The 20,704-nt window shown below is 56.7% G+C and overlaps 1 protein-coding gene across 3 annotated transcripts in view; it reads right to left on the bottom strand.

The window, feature by feature from the left end:
* The window catches only part of Rftn2 (raftlin family member 2), a 55,104-nt gene that overhangs the window by 4,616 nt on the left and 29,784 nt on the right, over positions 1-20,704 (bottom strand). For all 3 annotated transcript variants that reach the window (XM_023712385.1, XM_023712387.1, XM_023712386.1), the window contains exons 4-7: positions 19,888-20,170; positions 17,344-17,547; positions 10,919-11,040; positions 9,997-10,118 (exon numbers count right to left, since the gene is read on the bottom strand). In XM_023712385.1, coding sequence (XP_023568153.1) covers positions 9,997-10,118; positions 10,919-11,040; positions 17,344-17,547; positions 19,888-20,170 — 731 coding nt within the window. The remainder of the gene's footprint in view (positions 1-9,996; positions 10,119-10,918; positions 11,041-17,343; positions 17,548-19,887; positions 20,171-20,704) is intronic.

The following is a 20,704-nucleotide window of genomic DNA, read 5'->3' as shown; positions in this document are numbered from 1 at the left end:
GCAAGGTTTATTAGCCCTAAACAGACCCATGTCCCCCCTCATGACTGAGGACGCTAACATGCAGGTACACACCACGTTCAAGTGTCCGGGTCAGGAGCAGTGCTCAGAGGTCACAAGCCGCTTTCCTGGGGTGCAGAGGAAGCCCAGTTGCACCCAAGATGAGGTCCCTTCCCCAGCAGAGGTGGCCACCCTGTGATGGGGCCCCTGCTGTGGCTCCAAGCAAGCAGCATCCTCTTGGGGGACCCAGCTGTCCCTGAGGGTGTGTCCAGGGCCTGGAGCCAGGCCTGAGGCAGATGCAGCGGGCACCCCCTCACCCTCTCTGTTCTAAGGACACGACCCCGTCACGCTGCGCCTGGAGTCCTTCCTGCACAGCACACCTGAGCACGGGTGGCATGGGGCCCACCACCTCTTGGGGCACCTGTCCAGTATGGCCCTACTTCTGCCTTCCCTTTCCTGGTTTCTACGCTAGGCTGAGCTGGGAGCGCAGTGGGGCCCCTGAGCTGTGCCCTGAGATTGCATCTTTAGTGGCCAAATAACGCCGTGGAAGAGTCCAGGTAGCAAATGTAAGCAGCGGTTCCTTTACTTTTGAAAAATTAAGGTGTTTCTGGCTTCTACTGGCTGTGAAAGAGGCTTTTATGGAAATACTCTGGTCTTCCTCCTCCAGATTACTTCCTGGAGATCAGTTCTCAGAGGTGGAGTTAGGGGTTAAAATCAGTCAAGTCTGCACTGTCATTCTCTTTATCAAAAAGAAAAACAGAAGATAAATAAGAGACCCGCTTGGGTCCACATGGAGGCCTACCATGCCCAGTTCCAGCGGAGGGCCCGAGTCTTTCCCAGGCACTTCTGTAGCGGCTGCCCAGTGTGCAGAGGGTGGTGTCCCCCACCAAGGGCTGGGCTTCCAGTTCCCAGGAAGCCCCAGGCGCCATGGAGCTGTGGGAAGGCACTGGCCAGTGTTGCTCAGTTACAACTTTTATTATGCAAAAAGTTCCACTCAGCCTTACCCCAGTTCTGCTGTCCTAGAGCCCTGCTGAAACTCAGGCCTGAGAGGTGACTGTCACTGGCACACCACCGCACACCCCAAGGTTACGGTGCCAGGGAGCTCTTCCCCTAAGTGGTAACAGGAAACTGCTCCAGTTCAGTTCAGTTCAGTTCAGTTCAATCTTTTGGTCTTTTGAGACAGGGTCTTGATGGGTATCTGAGCTAGCCTCGAACTTGCAGTGACCCCCTCTGCCTCAGCCTCCTGGTATTTTTATTGTCAAGGCCCCTTTTTCTCCCTCATTGTTTTCGGCCCGATCCCCCATGAGAAGATGCACTACGATGTGTAAGGCAAGAGCTGGCGCCGCTGGCTGGCTGGTGTTGGGCAGTGCTGGCAGAGTGGTGGACACGGAGCTGGGCAGTCTGGGACCCGGGAGCACTGGAGCGGAGCTTTATCTGCTGCTGCATCCAGTTCTTCCATCAGGGAGCTTGTGGCGGTGAATGGATCCCTGTGCACGGTGGCAGCCCCTGCACCTGGCCCATAATAGTGCAGTGTCCTCCTCTGTCCAGCCAGGGGACCACGCGGAAGGACCAGTCAGAACCAGTGCTGACGAGTGAAGCTCCTACGAGGCTGGCAGCCGGGGGGAGGCCTGCAGCCCTGCTCAGGCTGTGTGACCCAAGTAGAGAACCAGAGAGAGGCAGCCTGAGATTATTCAAAGCGGGGAGGATGAGAACAGGTTAGAATTACTCCCAAATAGAAAGGAAATATAGCCATGCAGGGTGGTACACACGGGACCCCGGCACTCCGGGAAGCTGATGCAGGAGGACCTCAAGTCCCAGCTCCGCCTGGGCAATTTGGCAGTTTAGTGAGACCCTGTTTCAAGCTAGAACAGTAACATCATGGCTTGGGAAGCAGCGCAGGGTGAGGCCCAGCATGAGGAGGGCACCAGGCGTGTCCTGAAGGGGGCTGCCAAGTTGGAGCAGCGAGTTCTCCCGTCCGATGGAGGACGGTGAGTCACAGCAGGCCTCTCCACTGTCCTCCTCTTCCCTCTCTGTGATGCCACAAGTTGAGGGTCTTTCCCATCCCAGGGCCCCAAAATCTCTAGCTCCGAGAGGCCAGAAACTGGCGAAACTGACAGACACCGTGGCGATGACACCTGCACTGAACGACAGTGTCGGTGGGCACTCAGGTGCCCAGGCCTGTGCTCTGGGGTGGGAAGCAGGGACTCGGCGCTTGCTGACGGGAGCTCTCCTGGTGTGTCACTATCTTGTGCATCTTGAGGGCAATTTTAGTTACACAGGCCACCTAGGCACAGGACACATGTCTTCTTGCCAGCCATAGTTTCTCTTCGGTCCTGGCCTGTGTGGTGCATGCCTGTGATCCCAGCACTCGGGAGGCTGAGGCAAGAGGATCACTTATCTTAAGGCCAGTGGGCTACATAGTGAGACACTTTTTCAGTCAATCAGTCAATCAATCAATCAATCAATCAATCAATCAATCACCAAGGGGGGAGAAGAGAGATCTGCTTCTCCTTAAAGCAAATGGCACTGACTGATCACAGTGTTCCTCCCTTGGGAGCTGCTCTAGTGTCTACTCTCGGTGCCCTGGCAGCTACTGCCAGAGGCCAGTGACAGGGAGGTGACAGTGATGTCCCAGCCTCTTCTCTATGCTCCAGTGACACTGCTTGGGGCCACTGCGTGCTCTGTGCTGCACCTGAGCCTGCCCCATTGCTCCTGAAGGTGCTGTCCTTACTCACCCACGTGGGTTCTCTCTCTGGACCATAGGAGCCCTGTAGGGACACACATTCTGTGCGGATATTCACCCTGCAGGGACACTCGTCCTATGGGGACACTCGTCCTGTAGGGACATTCATCCTGTGGGGACACTCATCCTGTGGAGATATTCACCCTTTGAGGATACTTGTCCTATGGGAACACTCATCCTGTGAGGACACCCATCCTGTGGGGGACACTCATTCTGTGGGGACCCCTGTGGGGACATTTGTCCTATGGGGACACTCATCCTGTAGGGACATTCATCCTGTGGGGACACTCATCCTGTGAGGACCCTCATCCTGTGGAGATACTCACCCTTTGGGGATACTTGTCCTATGGGGACACTCATTCTGTGGGGACACATCCTGTGGGGATACTCATCCTATGGGGACACCCATCCTGTGGGGACACTCATCCTGTGGGGACACTCATTCTGTGGGGACACTCATCCTGTGGGGACACTTGTCCTATGGGGACACGCATCCTGTAGGGATACTCATCCTGTGGGGAGCCCTGTGGAGACACTCGTCCTTGCATGGAGCTGTCATCCTCACAGTCTCTGCAGTGCTCACCGCAGCCATCTCTTCTTTCCAAGCCAATTACAGCTCTGGGAAGCCGCAGTCAGCCCGAGAGGGTCCCTGTCTGCCTCGTCCACAGCACATGTTCAGTGAGGACAGGTTTCCAAGTCACCGTAGGGGAGCACTACACTTAAGGCGCACTGCAGCTGAACGGCGTAGGGCTGAGCCAAGTTTAAAAGATAGGGCTCATCTGCCTCTGCGTAGGCACAGGGGACAGAAATACCCTCCCAAACAGCTTTCACTTATGGCCCCTTAAACAGGGCTGTTAGGCTAATTTGTATTTCTTAAAATACTTTTGTCTTATCCACTAATTGCCTCAGTTTATAGCATTTGCAACTCAAAGATAAATGGGTAATTTAGCAAGATTCTGTCTCAATACTTAAAAAGAAGGAAGAAAGGCTAAGGATATAGCCAGGGGACCGTGGTTTAATCTCCAGTGCCAAATGAAAGAGGCCGTGTTTGGCACCCTGGTGCAGACGGAGGGGACAGTGGTCCAGGATGAGTCCCGGGAATGTGGCCGTCTTCCTGCTGCCCCTGCTCCAGCTCAGCACCGCTTCTGCCGAATTTAGATGAGGGCACCTCCGGCCTCTCCCTGGCTGAGCCGGCACACGTGACCCCACATGGGTTAGAGGATGCTGCGCAGAGGCAGCTCCGCGGGCGCAGTGCCCAGAGCTGCTGCCCACCGGGTCCCAGAGGAGCAGGAGGGAGCAGGGCTCTTGATGTCACAGTTCTCTCCTCTGCGTCCTTCTCCTCTTGTCCCCAGGGGCCAGACTCTCTCCTGAGCCCTGTCCTTGGGAGAAAGTGAGGGTGTGCACTTAGCCCTCCCAGAGCCCTGAAGCTCTCCCCTCTCCCAGGACGTGACCCCAGTGCTCTGCCGCCACAAGTGCATCACAGGAGCCTTAGACGCAATCCCATGGTGCACAGTCCTGCCTCCCCACACCCCGGGACGACTGGGGGCGCAGGAGCGGGTGGCTGTTTCAAGGTGACCTGGCGTAGGGCTTCGGGTTCCTTCCATTCCGGGGAGCTTCAAAAGCCAGGCATATTAGCTGTCAGCTCCCCTACCGACCTGGCCCTGAGGGCTTTTAGGCCAATTTTCACCTTGAATTCTTGTGGAGACCAGGATGGGCTCCAGTGGCATGTCACAGAGGGACTGCAGGGAAGGAAGGCAGTAACTCTGGGACAGGATAGAAATACGGAGCAGTATGTCAGGATGTTTCCATGGCAACCAGCTTCACACCTTGGCCATGTGATGGTGCCTAGGGACAGAAAGCAACACCCTGGACCCAGAAATGCACTGGGGACAGGCCTCGGCACATGTGTGAAGGGGGATGGGCCTGCCGCACAGACCCCAGCAGGAACGCTCGGGGTGGAGGGACGGGGAGCGGGCTGCTGGGACAGCGCTGCACACGCAGCAGCCAGCGTGGAGATGGCGGACTCCCGCTGGCTGTGGCTCCTGGCTGCCGGCTGGGCGCGCATCTGTGCAAGGCTGTCACTTCTTTCTGCAGCGTTTGCTGTCTTCTCATCCTGCAGATGATTACGTGCCTAGTAAACCAGGGTCCTGACACTTCCTGCATTACCCTGACCTAGGACAGGCTTGGCCATGGTGTCAGAGTGCATCCTCTAACTTACCAGGGATGTGGTTCTGCCAAAGGAAGAGGCCTCCGGGGGCCAGTCCCACCCCGGCACACTCAGGCCCCACGTGGGCACTCACACATAGTCTCTCTCCAGTGAGAATGGCAGCTGTCGTCCCACTTTCCAGATGGGAAACCGAGGCATACAGAATTGTCCAAGGCATGCGGCTGGCATGGCGGAGCTACGCTTAGAAGACATCTGCTCGGCTCGGAGTCCAGCTCACACCCCCTTCCAGTTTCAGAGGCCTTTGACGCACTTCCGGCTCCTTACTGACTTCAGGTCGGCTAAGGTCAGCCTACAGAATTTTCTTTAAAGATGACCGGTGCACCACGAGTGGTGACCCCGCCACCCGTGTGTCCAGGGCAGTGTGGCTGTGACCGCACACTGTGCTTGGCAGAGTGAGAAGGCAGTGGGCCAACAGTCTTCTGACCAACAGTCCCCCTCAGCAGGTAGCAAATAAACCCTCACCTCTGTCCCCCCGGGGTGGGCTGTGGATACTTGTACGACTCCAGGCCCAGAAGGGAAAGGGACAAAGGATCTCAGGAGTGCCCAAGGAGCCCTGAAGGGGGTGGGGGGGGGCAATTTCTGTTCAAATCCAGTCTTCCACTCGCATTTCTCCAGGCTCTGTAGCTGATCCTGACCTTTGCATGTGGCCATGTGGCCCTTTCCTCTCCTGGGCACCTGCGGATTTTATTCTGCCTCGACAGCAGTGTCCACGACAGTCGCTGCACGTTTCCAAGGGTGCTTCCAATTCTAGAGAACTGACTAACCGAGAAAGTGCTCGTGAGGCTTGATGTGTGGGCCTCCACTTGGGCTGCTGTCTTCTGCACAGCCTTTCCTGGGCGACACTCCCGGACCTCCAGGGGGTGGACGATGAGGCTGTCCACAGCCAGCTCCCTGTCCAGGGTCTTGGGGCTCTGGATTCTCTTTGCCAGTGGTGGGAATGAGGGCTTCATGGCAGTAGAGGCTGCAGCAATGGCTGGCATTTTCTCGCCCACAAGTCACATGGTGTGCTGTGTCTGCCAGGGAGCCAGCCAACTGCGGACCGAACACTCTGGACACTGTGAGCCAAAATAAACCTCTTTTCCTGTCTCAGTTACTCTTCTCTCATTGCTGGTACAAAACATCCAGTGCCCAAAACGAAGGAAGGCAAGGTTTATTCAGCTCACAGTTTGTGGAGGTTTCAGTCCACACTCAGCTGGCTGCCAGGCAGAGCAGCACATGGCAGGGGCAGCTGCTCATGGTGGCAGAAAACAGCGAAGAGCAGAGGGAGGAGCAGGAGCTGTGGCAGCTAGCCAGCCCCTCCCCTCCCCTGTATGCAGATTACCCAGCCCAGGGTGCGCCCGGCACTCACACCAGTAATCCTGCGTTGAATCATGAATGAATCACACACTCTTGAAGCCTGCCCCAATAGCTGCGTGTGGCTTTGGGAGGACACCTAGACCCAAACCATAGCACCTCCTTTCAGTGGCAGGCACTGCAGGTGTCAGGTAACGTGTCCCTCCCAGCACAATAGGGTAGCTGACTAGCACTGAAAATTGGTCACTGCTGTGACGCATTTGACCACGTGGTCTAGAAGCCTTTAGGATCAGCTGTACAAAGAGTCTGGAAAGGCTTGGGGATGCTGGCTAGAGAAGCCTGAGAGTGCTGTGAGCTGAGCTCGGTGAGGAATTGTGGTTGGAGCTCAGGAGACCAGAATGCTGGCAGGAGTGAGAACAGTAAAGGCCAGGCCCACGCAGCCTCAGGCAGGAACAAGGACTCCGCTGGCAATGGGACTATACTCGGGCGTTCTGCCCAGATCCTAAGACTTTGCTGGAGACTGGAAGTCATGAGACAAGTTGGGTGAGATACACCCAGATTATAGCTTATGCTCCTTGTCATGAAATTTAACCTTACTCACACCAGACCAGTGGTCTACAAGCTAGCAGTTTGCTTGGAGAGGTACGATCTATAAAGTTGGGGTCAGGAAGAGAATAGTCATAGAAAAGATTAGTATTAAAAAGAAGGCAAGCAGATGTGGTGGCACACGCCTGTAATCTCAGCACTTGGGAACTGAGGCAGGAGGATTGTTGTGAGTTCAAAGCCAGCCTGGGCTACAAAGTGAGCTCAAGGCCAACCTGAACTGCACAGAGGGACCTTGTCTCAAAAGGACAAAATAAATAGATAAATAAATAAAATAAAAAGAAGCTAAGCACTTTGCCTCTGGACAAGAGTAAAGATGCCTCTCAGGAATTGGCAAGGTCTCATCTTTGCAGATTCAGGGTGGAAAAGGGTGAATCCCTTTGAAAGGCTGCTTTGGAAAGAAAACCCCAGGATGGCCTGCACTTTCAGGGTTCAGCCCTTCGTGTCCTCAGAGGCCTTGGCAAACAGAGCCCTTGGGAGCTTCTGTTTCCACTAGGGAAGATCTTGGCACTGTCCTTGGGGTGCTGGCTTTACAGATGTGGCATGGGCATCACGGGCGGGGCACAGAGGTCTCCACCCAGGCCTCAGAAGAGGGCCCGAGAGGCCTGTCAAGGACTCTGGGCAGGCAGTGCACGAGGGGGCCAGATGAGGCCAAAGATGCCGTGGACCTGGGTGTGCCAAGAAAGTGGGACCTCTGAGGACAGCTGTGGGCAGCAAGTGGAACCACCCCGAGAGGGCTGCGAGGATGGCAGTCGGCAGGGGCTACCCCAGCCCTTGGAGCACACATCTCGCCACAGCCGGCTCCAGGCCCTGAGCACAGAGCTGTAGTTCGCGATGGAGGGTTCCGTCTTGCTTTGGCCCAGTTCCTTTCTATTTCTTCTCCCCCATTTCTCCCTGGGGGAGTGGGGATGTTTATCCATGTTTATCCTTCACCATTGCATGATAGAAATATTTAGCTTGCTTTCAGCTTCGTATAAGGGTTCAGAGCTGAATCTGCCTTGAGTCTCAGGGGAGACTGCCTTGGCCTTGGCAGGCATGTTGTGCTGGGACTCTTAAGACTTGCTGACCCTGGAGATGGACTAAATGTGTTTTCTACAGTGAGACCGACATAGGACTTTGGGGCCAGTAGGAAGATGGTATTGTTTGGCTCTAAACACGTCCCCCAGGGTCTCACGTTTGGGGGGGGGGATTGGATCATGGGGCGCTGCGCTCACCCAAAGATGAATCCAGGCCTGAGCTCACAGCTGGCGTGCTGCTGGGAGGGCCTGGTTCAGGGCTGCCAGGCCCTCCTGGACGTGTGTTCTTGGCCCTGCTCCTCCCTTGTCGCCTGCTTCTGGCTCCATGGGTGGGGCAGTGTCCTCCCCAGGCCCGGTTGTGCAGCTTCAGCCCTGGAGCCAGCCGGGCACAGCCTGCCTTCTCTGAAAACCGTGAGCCCTTGTGAACGCCTCTTCCTACAGCTGTGCAGGCCAGTGGGAAAATGCTAAGATTCCTCTAGGTGGTAATGCCGCTCTTTAGCCTCCTGGCAGCGCAAGCTCCTGCTTCACCAGCACATCTGCCGGCCATCTCTCCTCTTCCGGATGCCGCCGTTACAGCCCACGCCAAAGCTCTTCAGGTGGCCCTCGGTTGTTCCTGGAGTGCTGTGCAACAAGCGGGCCAGGCTGCTGCACGCAGAAGCTGGGTCACTGCGCCAGGTGTCCGCATCTGTAGCTCTCTCAGAGGGCAAGGTACCGCGCTCAGCCTCCTCATCATGTTAAGGGGTGACTGACTTTTTGCTTCTTGTATTTTGTTAATTTATTTTCTGAGACAGGCCCTAACTATGTAGTTCAAGCAGGCCTTGAACTTACTATGTATCCCAGGCTGACTTCTAACACATGGCGATCCGCCTGCATCAGCCTCTTGATTGCTGGACTTATGGGTGTGCACCACTACTCCTAGCTGTAAACTGATTATGGGATACGTGCACATTTACCAAAAAAGTTGAATAATAAAAATACATAAAGACAAGGTCTGGCGAGATAGCGCAGTGGACTATGCGCGTGCTTAGGCAAGCACAGGGACCGGGGCTCGATCCCTGGCACCACATGCTGAGCCGGCCACTGAGTCTGGGCGTGGTGGCACAGGCCTGCAATCCCAGTGGTGGGGAGGCTGAAAACAGGAGGATCACTACAAGTCCAAGCTGCATAGTGAGACCCTGTACAAAATACATTTAGAAAAAAAAAAAAAAACTCATAAAGACAAGCAGTCTCTGCTTCCACTCCCCTGGAGCCTGAGAGCTGGCGCCCACTAGAATTGCTCTGCAGGGGGTCTGCATTTTGCTGGCCATGCACCAGCAGTGTGGACCTTACGCATCAGAGCTGTGTGCCAGTGCTTGCCCCGCTCACCTAACCAGAGCCCAGGACCCCCAGGAGGGCTCTAGGCCAGCACAGCCTGGCGCCTGCTCACTCCTGCCCCCGGCTCCTGCACTCTGCCGACAGCGCAGTCCTCAGCCACTTGCCTCCCAGCGAGATTCAGGCTGTGCCTGGCTCCACTGCCACCAGCAGCAGTGTCATGAGCCCAGCCCTGCGCCCTGGCACACGTACAGACTGGGGCCTGGGGCCTCCGAAACTCTCAGGCAGTCGGGGGGGGGGGCAGGCCTCAGCATTGCCTCACCCACCATGCCCTGGAGGCCCCACACTGCACCCGTGACAGGCACTAGTACAGGCTGTGGCCTGTAAAGCTTGCTCAAGGTGGCAAGCTGGAGCCACCTCCAGGGGAGTCCTTTGTCCCCCAGGCCACCCTGAGCATGCCGGGGCCCAGAGAAAGCCCAGATGTCATGCTACGTGGCTAAGCACAGGGGCCTGTGTGAAGTCAGGGCCCGGCCAGTGAGATCCTGGGGGGACCCGAGATCTTGGGGGACCCTGAGAGCAGGGGGGATGCAGAATACTCTGCCTTGGAAGAGGGAAAAGGCCGTGTCCCCAGCCTGCCTGTGTCCTGAGCGTGCCTGTGTGCAGCCAGAGTGGCAGGTGGGCCTGCCTGTCGCCAAACACTGCAGTCGGAGTCCCAGGCTAGGGACAGGGTCTCTCCGGGCCTCCCACAGGTGTGGGTGCAGCGGACACCTCGCGCTGACAGCCTGGGCGGGCGCAGTCTGCGTTACCTGTCCTGCCGGAGCACGGGCGTGGGCAACACGCTGGTCAGCAGCCATCCGAACTCCGCCAGGGTGTGCAGCAGGGGGCCGTAGTCAGCCTTGACAGCAGCGCCCTGTGGGACAGCAGCGCCCTGCGGGACAGGACACGGACAGGGGTGGTGGCGGTGGCAGGGGCGGCAGGCCCAGGCCAGCCAGAGGGTGCCTGGCTACTGTGAGGGGAAGAGAGTGAGGGGGCACCCAGGTTCCTGCTGTCCCAGCCTGGCCACCCTGCTCCCCAGGACACTTGTGCTGCTTGCAGGCACACAGGGCTGGGACACAGGGCTGAGGGCTGGGAGGCGGGGGAGGGGATGACCTGCTGTCACCCCAAGGCTTTCCCCACCCAGGAGATTCCGGCTTGGCCAAGGCTGGGTCAGTCTCCTGTCCACTGCAGGCCAGCAAGGCAGGCGCCACCCTGCGAGGTCCCTGGCGAGGCCCCACATCCCGCAGTGAGGGCGCCTGGATGCCGCCAGCCACCTCCAGGGCGACCACACAGCAGGTCTACTCTGGTGGCAGAGGACAGTGCCGTGCTCCTGTCTGGCTGTTCTGGACACCTTGGCCCTAAAACTGACTTGGTGAGGCGGGGAGGGAGCTGGTGGCAAGGGGGCAAGCCGTGACCCAACCGTGGCGCTGTTTTCGCTGTAGTGGCCTAGGGCAGAGAAAAGCTCGGCGCCCGGGGACTCAGCCTGGGTTAGAGTCCCGCTAGGTTTGGACCCCACTGCCCATCTATGGCCAGAGGATGGAAGCACACGACCTCCTGCACTGGTGTGGCGGCCTGTCACTCCTCGGGACGCAATGCCAGGTCCCCAGCGAGGGTGTGTGTGAGGACGCCAGCCCAGCAGTCTCGCAGCGCAAAGCCGAGCCAGAGGCGGGCTGGCTGGGGCCCGCGGCTCACCTCGATGACCGTCCACTGCTCCACCACGATGGCGTCGTTTCCCTTCCGGGGAGAACCCGGGAGCACAGAGCCCTCTTCCTCGTAGATGAAAAATCCCTCCAGAGACTTGGGTAAATGGTCCCCTGTGAGGAAGAGGATGCAGTGAGGGAGGCTGCGGGTCAGAGTCCCAAGACCTAGACCCTCAGATGACCCTGAGAGGAGGCCGGGAGAACAATTCATTAAAACATCTGTGCTGAAGCGTGAGCAGTGAGCCAGCCCCATCCTTGCAGGCGCCTTTCCTCCTTGGACGTAAAGCCAGGTTTGCCCTTGGGTGGAGTAGGATCAGACTATGTGCACAGAGGCGGCCAGGCCGAGGCAGAAGGCAGCAGGAATGGTGCGATTCAGTGAGCAGGCGGGGATCGGGCTGCAGCCGCGCTTTGCTGGGAAATCCAAATCTGCTTTCTATTCTGCATGAAACGTTAGTTATACCAGTAAGAGAAACAACATGAAAAATGTTAGCCTGACGTGGTGGCACACGCCTGTGATCCCAGCACTCGGGAGGCTGACGCAGGAGGATTGCCTTGAGTTCAAGGCCAGCCTGAGGTACTACACAGTGAGATCCTGTCTCAACACAAACACAACTTAATCCTTGCAATTTGTGTGTGAGGCTGTGAGTGGGCGGGAAGCTCTTTCCCCACGCTTGTTTCTCCCAGACCACATTTCATCCCAGCCCCTAAAAAGCAACAGGAAAAACCTACACAGAAGTCATTGTCCACAGAATTCCTGCAGGGAAGGAAGTTTTAGGGGAAGGAGGCCTCTGGGACTCTTTCTTGAGTAGCTGACAATAACCAGCTGGCCTATGTGATATTGGTTTTGTGGAAATTTTTCTGCCTCCTGTGTCGCAAGAGGACATTCTTTCCCATGGTCATGCGCTGGTGACAGGTTTTGGTTTCTGGGTAGCAAAACGTCGCAACAAGCTTTGGTGGCTGATAGTTCACTAAGTAATAAAGACCTTTGAAGTTTCCAAATGATATTTTAGGCTTAAGAATTAAAAAAGAGAAAAATAATTTCAATGTACCTTTCAGGTTTAATTTTTGTTAACAGGCTATGAACTTCTGCTTTTTATATTTTCCTTTTACATGCTAGACAAGTGTCCTGAGCTATTCAGCAGTTATCAGCTGGTTGTTTTATTTAGAGATAAGCTCTTGCCAAAGTGCCCAGGCTTGCCCTGAACTGGTGATCCTCTTGCCTCGGCCCCGTGGACCACAGGGAACACGGACACACATCAACACTCTCGCAGAGTGTGAACTTTCAAAACAAACTGTTTTTACTGTTTCCGTTTTCTTTTTGATGTCACTCGTGCTTGGGGCTGGGTCACAAAGGACTGACACTTTGGGGTGTGCTTCCTGGGGCAGTGACGTCATGTCCTCAGCACGCACTCTGCTTCCTTTAGTTGTGCACAGCCCTGTTGCTCCGGGTGACCCATGGGACACAGCCTGCACCAGTCTTTGAGACCCTCCGTGGCCCAAGGCATCTCTAAGGCCTCGAGGACCTGAGTGTTGAAGCACTCATGGCTGTTAGCACCGCCTCACTGGCCGTTCTGGGATGCGGTATCCGCAGGCACCAGGGCTCCAGGCCACTTCCCAGTGGACAGTGTGGACACATGAACCCACGGCAGAGTCACACACAGCCACAGCCTCACTGCCACCAGTGGCGTGATGTTCAGAGATGCCACGAGGAAACTGGCCACTGAGGACTCGGCCTGCGACTAGAGGGTGGTGAGGTTGTGTGATACCTGGGTTTGCTCAGCGCAGACACCTCGCAGACTCGTTGATCCTGTCCTGATCACCGTGTGGTGTGGACCTGAGTGCAGTCACAGGTCCTCCTTCCCCTGGGCTCTCAGGAGCCCTAGAGGTCAGGCCAGACCTCCTGTGTCTTTGGGGACATCCTCCTCATAGGGGTGACTGCCAGGGAGGGGTGGGGGAAGGCCCGTGGCCGAGAGACCACGGGGTGAACACTGCTCCTCAGATGTTACCTCTGAGTGCTACATGACTAGGGCTTCCCAGCCAAGGTGCGTGGGGCCTGGCCACGTGAGACAGAGGTGCCCTCTTGCCCAGGGTCCCAGTGTATGGTGACCAGGGACAGGTACAGCATGTGGCCTGACTGCATCTTGGTGGAGTTTGGGCTGGAAGCACCAGCAGAGCCACCACTCTTGTGTCCCCTGAAAGGCAAGCTCTGAGAAGAGCGAAGTGATCCCTTCAAAGCGAGGGGCTGTAAGACTGTCTTCCCCAGAACTCTGCAAAGATGGTCATGACGCAGGTGATCTGACGCAGGAGTCGCGCGGCAGCAGGCATGCTCTGTGACAGGGGCTCCTACAGATGAGACGCAAGGGCATAGAGATGTCTAAGCTGCTCATGGTATCCATCACTACCGTCCTCATATGCTGGGAGTGTTGTCATTGTGCATACACAGTGGAAATATTCTCGCTCATTTTCATCATTTGAGAAATTGGTCAGCATCTAGATTTTCTTAGTTTTTGATTCTACGAAGATGTGTAGCGGACATTGTCAGGGCAGGGCTGAAATGCAGGCACGCGCAGGCTTCCTCCGTCTCTTTACCAGTTATGAACTCGTCACTTGAGATAGACGAAATGGCCAGGTGGCCAGCCATTCCTGGGCCACGGCTTAGCTGGGTGACACCCGTCCCTCTTCCGGCTGTGGTCCTGCTCTGGCCCCATCCCGAAGGTCACAGGCGGCGGGGCAAGCCCAGCAGCGCTGTGGAGAAGACTGGCCGCCGGCCACCTCTCAGGGTCTCCCAGGCTGCTCGCCAAAGACCCCGCAGCTGCCCAGATGCCTGCAGGACGAAGCAGCCCACGTGCGGTTTTACAGCCACGGGGACCTCGTGCTCTTGCCAAACGCGCTCACCGAGTCTCTGCTTTTCTGTTTTTGTTTTCTTTTGTTTGGTCCTGGGAATTGAACCCCGACCTCACTCCTGCTAGGCCTGTGCTGTGCTGCTGAGCTGTATCCCCGGCCCCACTTACGGCATCAAAAAAGCAGCACCCTTCCTCCTGCAGGTGGTGAGCCCTGAGCTGCCTGGCACAGTACACGTCCCAAAAACTCTGGTCGCAGGTGAGGACAGGCCGTGTCCCCGAGCTCCTGGTTGGGGTGTCCTAGGAGGCGACTGTCACCAGGTCCCCACTCACCCCTGCTCTCACCCCAAACCTTAGCAGCCACTCTCCACTCCCACCCGGGCCTTGCTCTCTGGGCCGCAGCGAGGGCAGCACCCCGGTGAGGACACAAGCTGCTCAGGACCTGTGGACAGAGCCAGACCCCTGTGAATCCTGCAGGGGAACAGAACAGGGGCCAGGTGTGGCCCAGCCTGTGTGATCACTGTCCCCTGCCTCAGTTTCCTCCGGGAGAGGAGTGATTACACCTCGTCCAGGGCAGCTGCAAGGGGCCCTGACTCTGCTGGCCACGGGTCACTCCTGGCCCTGGCCTGCTGGGCTGCCGCCTGTCAGCTGCTGTAACCTGCAGCCTCCTGGGCCCAGTGCGAGTGTCCCCTGCCCTGAAGGAGATGGCCACCCTTGAGGGCTTCCTCCATGGACTGTGCTTCTGAGGCTGGGTCACATGTGTCATCCTCCTGGCCCGATTGCCAGCTCTGCAGCACCAGGGGTGTTAGGACACCTTCCTCCCCTGCCGCCTGCCCCAGGAGGCAGCTGCCCATCCCATCCTGATGCCTCAGCCCTCAGGGATGCTAGAAAAGGGTGTCAAGGAAAACCTGAGAAGAAGTCACAAAAAAATCAAACTGGCTTCAACATGTGGCTCATACCTCAGGAGGCTGAGGCACCCAGGCAGGGCAACTTGCAACTGAGCAAGTCCCAGCCATGATTTTTTTTTTTAAATGGGGCAGGGAAGGGGTTGGGGTGTAGCTCAGTGTACAGGCCTGGATTCAATGCCAGACCCAGAAAACAGACTCCAAGGGAATAGGGAACACCCTAATTGGGAGCCAAAGCAAAAGCAAAACCACAACAATCACAAAACACAAAGAGGACACCATGTATGAGGCAGGAAGACTGCACTGATCCCTGAGCCCCCGGCCCTGGGCCCCTGTGGCTGTTTGGTCCTGCGGGGGGCCTTGAGTCCTGCTCTGGGGCCAATGAGGCGTGTGGTGAGGACAGCTGCCCCAATGCTCCAGCCTCGGTGCACGGCCTGCCCGGTGGAAAACTTAGAAAGTCATCTTCTCAGCTACCTTTCACTCGTTGCTGGGACAAACACCCGACACTCAAAGGGAAGGAAGGAAAGGTTTATTTAGCTCACAGTTAGTGGAGGTTTCAGTCCATACTCGGCTGTTCCAGGGCAAACGGCAGCAGCTCATGGTGGCAGAAAACAGCGAGAGCAGAGGAGCAGCAGCCCTGCATCTGTCAAGCCTCTCCCTCCCTCCTACACTGACTGCAAAGACACCGGAGCACCTCTGAGAAAGTGGTGGCAGCTGCTGCAAAGAACTGAGCAGGGACCAAGGTCCTCCAAGGAAGTGGCGTGCAGCAGCCTTCCTCAGCCCCTTTGGCTACCCTGTACGTGCTGAGTCACTCTGGGTGGGCGTGGAATCGCCACGCCGTATCAACCACCATAGTCATTTTCCTCCAGCTGCCTGCCCAGCCTCTCCTCTGACACAGCCAAGTTGCCAGGGAGGCCTGGTCTTGCCATCGGGGGATGCTCTTGGTGCCATCCTGAGGTGCGTGGGCACAGGGAGCGAGCACCGCTGTCCGGCAGGCTGAGGCCAGCCAGGGCCTCCTGCAGGGTCATCTCAGCCCTGCTCCCTTGACCTCTCACATGACTGAGAGCCTTGAGTGACACACGCCAGGCCATACCCTCCACAGGGTGCTCCAGAGGCCTGGAGACAGTGGCAAGGGTCTGAGGGGACATCTTGATGGAATCCCTGGAGTTTATTTCAGGCAAGGCTTGTCTTTAGTATACTCCTCCCAAGCTGGAATTCGCTGCAGGGTCAGGACATTGATGACCCGAGCTTAGCTTAGCGCTTGACCCCACTCTTCCCATTAACAACTGCTGTTCCCTGAAGGCAGGCTGGGAAGTTTCCGGTGCCCTGCGATCCTGAGAGGAGGAGAAACCACCAGGCCCCCCAGCACGGCAGGCCCGACCAAGCCCTTCCAAGTGCCCTCTGGCGAGGGTGGGGCCTCACCTGGGTGCCTGGGAGCAGTGCCCTGCTGGCACAAGTCCTGACCCTGTGGAGTGCGGGCCCCAAGCTGAGTGGCCGGTCGCTCAGGGCCCCGGGTGCGGGCGGTCACCAGGAAGCGCTCCGAGATCTTGGCTCTTCTGTTCTTCCCTCTGACTTCAGAGCTAGGGTCTTCTGGTTTCCTGCCTTTCCTAAGCCCCCCACCTTGTCTCTTTTCATGCCTTTCCCTCAGTCTCCTATCCTTTTTCTTTTCTTTAATTTTTCTTGGCTTTTTAAAAAGATACAGCCTCACTAAGTTTCCCAGGCTGGCCTTGAACTCAAGATAGTCCTGCCTCAGCCTCCTGAGCGCTGGGATTCCAGGTGTGCTCTGACACTATGCCTGACACCCAGCTACTCTTTTGTTTTTTATTTTTTGTATGTTAGGGGCATTCAGGGTGTTCAGGGTCTCACTACTAGATCAGACCCATAGAGATCCGCCTGTTTGCAGCCTCCCGAGAGCTGGGATTATAGGCCACCACACCCAGTCTCAGTTGCCATCTCAACATGCCTTGGGGACGGCCGGCCTGGCGAGCCCAGAGATCAAACCCCTGGTCCCTGCGCCTGCTTGCACCCGGCTATTCTAGCAATCTTTTTTTTTTTTTTTCTAATTTCTCTTAGATATTTTTTGCGAACTTTTTAGTTGCCTTTTTGGGAGACAAGAATTGAATTTGTTGGGGCTGGTGAGAAGGCTCAGTGGTCTAAAGCACCTACTTAGAACAAGCTTAGCAAATCACAGGGACCGCGGTTCGATCCCCCAGCACCACATGCCAGCCAGCCCCGCCCCCTGGTGGGCTGAGCTCGACACACACACACACACACAAATAAATAAAATTTTTTTTTAAAAAATTGAATTTGTATTCACCTGTAAGTGAAGGAGAAAGCTAGCAGACTCGACCACCGGGAACCAGAGCCCCCATCCGCGGGGCTTTGGGTGGGGTACCCGCTGTGGGGAGGGGCAGGGCCAGTGCGCCCCGAGAGCTCCGCCCTCCCTCGGCCTGGCTGCCTCCGCCGCCCAGCAGGCCGCGTTGCCTGGTGCCCCTTCCTCCGCGGGCTTGAGTTACACCTGACACCCCGAGCTCTGCGATGAGCGAGGGGCACCCTTTCCCCAGGGGCATCTCTGCGCCGTCCACCGCGCAACTCCAGACGCAGAAACGTTTTCGCGGCTTCAACACGGACCGGAGCGCTAGACAGAAACTCGGGGCTCACGCGGCACTTACCTCTCGGCGAATCCCAGCACACGAAGGCGTCGGTTAGAGAAAAGCCTTGCTTGTAATAAAGCGTGGTGAGCTCCAGCCAGTCGGCGTCCAGCGCGCTGATGACGGCCCCCTTCCTGGCCACCTTCATGGACAGAACACCCTCCTGGTAGCTCCAGCAGGCCGGGTCGTCCTCGAAGGCATTGAAGGCCGCGTACAGCCGGGGCTCTGGTCGGCACAGGGAGGGTGAGTTAGGGCCTGGGATTGGCAGTCGGACGCTGCAGGCTCACCGGGGACAGTTCGGTCGGAGGAGCAAGAAGACAGCAGCAGGAGCACCTGGTCACAGCGAATCCCATGCCCGCCCACGCACTTGCAGAGATGGGACAGCCGAGCGCGAGGCGCCCAGCTAGCTGCTTCGCAGACGGCGGCCTCCCGGAAGCTTCCTTAGCACACGCTGTACACCCCCATGTAATACAGCGGTTTGTTTCTGCTGGCATCATACTACTGTGTGTCAATCTGTAAGCTGACTTTTTAAAAATGTTTATTTGGTACAGGGTCTCACTACATGGTCCCGCCTCATAGTATCCTCCTGCCTCAGCCTCCACAGCACTGAGATTATAGGCGTGTGCCAACATGCCTGGTCTCAGGGCTGGCTCGGTGCACCCCAGGCTCAGAGGCCCATATAGCGTGCGGGCCAGGGATCAGCCCGGGTCCTTGCGCTTGCTAGGCAGGTACTCGACTGCAGAGCTATCTCCCCAGCCTGGAGTTGGACTCTTTTGAACCTGGGGCCTCAGGCATGCTGCTTGGGCACTGTCCCCGCGCCATCCCACAGACTCTAAATTGGTTTATTTCTTTGCTCAAAGTTACACCTTTGGGGGCTGGGGAGATAGCTCAGTCGAATAAGTGCCTGCCAGGCAAGCACAAGGACCTGAGTTCAATCTCCAGTACCATAAAACAAGTTACGCCTTTGAGATATAAGGAGCTATTTAGATCTTACTCATTTAACTACTACATGATATTCCAGTTAACTATTCTCCTTTTGATAGACATATCTAGATTTATTTATCAGTTTTTTGAAACAGGGTCTCACTGTAAAGTCCAGGGTGGCCTTGAAGTCGCAGCGACCCTCCTGCCTCAGCCTCCCAAATGCTGGGATCGCAGGCGTGCGCCGCCACACCCAGCTTGTGTCCATTTTTTTTTTTTTTTTTGCAAACATTTTTAATGTCTCCTCGGATGTGTGTGTGAGGAGACTGGAACACACACATGCACAGAACACGGGTCACATCTTCTGTGTGGCTGGGAACCGGTGAATTCTTTGTGCAAGGAGCAGGGCCCACACCTGTGACCGTTTCGGGTCGCTTTGTGTGTCCCACACCCTCCTCCTCTGAGCCTGGGCAGGTGCTTCCACGAGGAAAGTTACCGCCAAGCACAGAGCTTAAGACACTCAGCAAGCAGCCTGCGGCTGGCAGGGTGCAGTCCACAGGAATGGGCCCGACAGGTCCGGAGGGGCTCGCGGTGGCCAGCACGTGTCAGGCCAACAACGCTATCGAATCCCAGCCCCCAGCTTGCCTCCTTCAGGGTCACCTGGTGGGGGCCAGGGCTCAGCACTTGCAGTTTGCTCCTGTCTGCTTCTCAGAGCAGCCTGGGGCGCCCCCTCTTTCCCAAGAAGCTGAGGTGTCGGGTTCTGGAGCCCAGACAGCTACCTTGAAGGCAGACGGAGCCTTTGGCTTTCTGTGACAGTGCTGCTTACCACCAAGCCTGTTTCTGGGTGTGGTGGTGCACGCCTATGATCCTAGCATTCAGAGGCTGAGGCAGGAGGATTGCTGTAAGTTCGAGGCCAGCCTGGGCTACATAGTGAGACCCTGACTCACAAACGAACAGAACCAAGTCTGTAAAGATGTCAGAAAACCTGAAGAGGGGCTGGTGAGATGGCTCAGTGGTCTACAGCACCTACTCAGAACAAGCTTAGCAAAGCACAGGGACCGCGGTTCAATCCCCAGCACCACATGCCAGCCAGCCCCGCCCCCTGGTGGGCTGAGCTGGCCACACACAGACAAATAAATAAATAAATTTAAACAAACAAACAAACAAACAAACAGAAAAACCCCCTGAAGAGCCCAAGTAATTGAATATTCTCAAGGGCGGCTTGAGAAAACCTGTACTTCGGCAATCAAGGACCAAGCCATCGCCCAGAAGGTGCTGCTGCCCTAGCAGCTCCCCTTCATCAGGAAGCGTTGTGGCCCAGGGGCAGGGAGCACCTAGTAACCAAAGGCGACAGTGCCCCAGGCGATGGGCCAGCCCTCGAGACAGAGGCAGGAGGGAGATCTGAGGAGCACTCCTGGCCGGGCCTGCCCTGCGAGGGCCAGAGCCCTGGGGAATCAGTCTTCCACTGAGGAACTGTGTGGCATGAGTTTTGGGGACCACCTGACAGTGACTCCTCCTTACAGCAATGGTTAAAAGTGACTCAAGAGAGCTCTCAAAATAACTTTATCAAGCAACCCTCGTCATGAAAGAAGATAATAATAATAATTTGAAAGCCAAAACCACAGAAGTGCGCTGGTCCCTTACCTTCTCCTTTCCTTGGCTGGGCAGTCCTGGGGCTGCTGTCAAGGTCTCGCTGTGCCTGGCTGCCCTCCTGATGGGTCGCATCCCTGGGGCCACCGTCCACCGGCCATCTGCCTGGTCCCCCTTTGTCCCTGCTGCTTTGGCTGTCATCAGCACTGGGTCTTGCAACTGTGCTTGGGGGCTCCACGCCTGCACCCTGGCCAGTCCCATTGCAGCATCTGGGAGGCGGGTGGAGCTGCGGGATGAAGCCAACGAACCGCATACCTCCCCGGGCCGCAGCATTGACCTGATGTGGAGACATGCACAACCAGGTGTCATACGGCCCATGCGTCCCCTTAGTGTCCTGGAGACCGCTTCACAGGGTTCCCAGTGAGAGCAAAATCAGAAGGACTCAGAACCTCTCGTGGCACCATTACTGAGTAATCCTCATTGTCAAGGAGAATAGAATTTAAAAGCCGAAAACCCACAGTAATGTTTGCTTGATATTGATCAAAAAAAATGTTAAAGACGTAGAAAGACCATGTCTTTTCTTCTTTTTTAGATAGGGTCTCACTCCGTGGCTCAGGCTGGGCTTGGGCCGGGCTCAAGTGACCCTTCTGCCTCAGCCCGTGGAGTTTTGGGAGCCCTGGCACAACCGCCCCGCACCCCTAGTGGAGACGCTAACACCCAGCGTGGACGTGTACACACGAGCCCGGCACAAGCTGGGTGCTTCCATCAGGGCCGGTATCTCCGGGCTGTCACTTTGGATCTAGGCTGAATCCATGTTGCGTTCATTCTGAGCACAGGAGACGGAGCCCGGAGAATGATCTGCGTGCACGGG

This window comes from Octodon degus, unplaced genomic scaffold, assembly GCF_000260255.1.
Source record: "Octodon degus isolate 3935 unplaced genomic scaffold, OctDeg1.0 scaffold00025, whole genome shotgun sequence".
Lineage (NCBI taxonomy): Eukaryota > Metazoa > Chordata > Mammalia > Rodentia > Octodontidae > Octodon > Octodon degus.
This window is presented reverse-complemented; position numbering and strand designations above follow the sequence as displayed.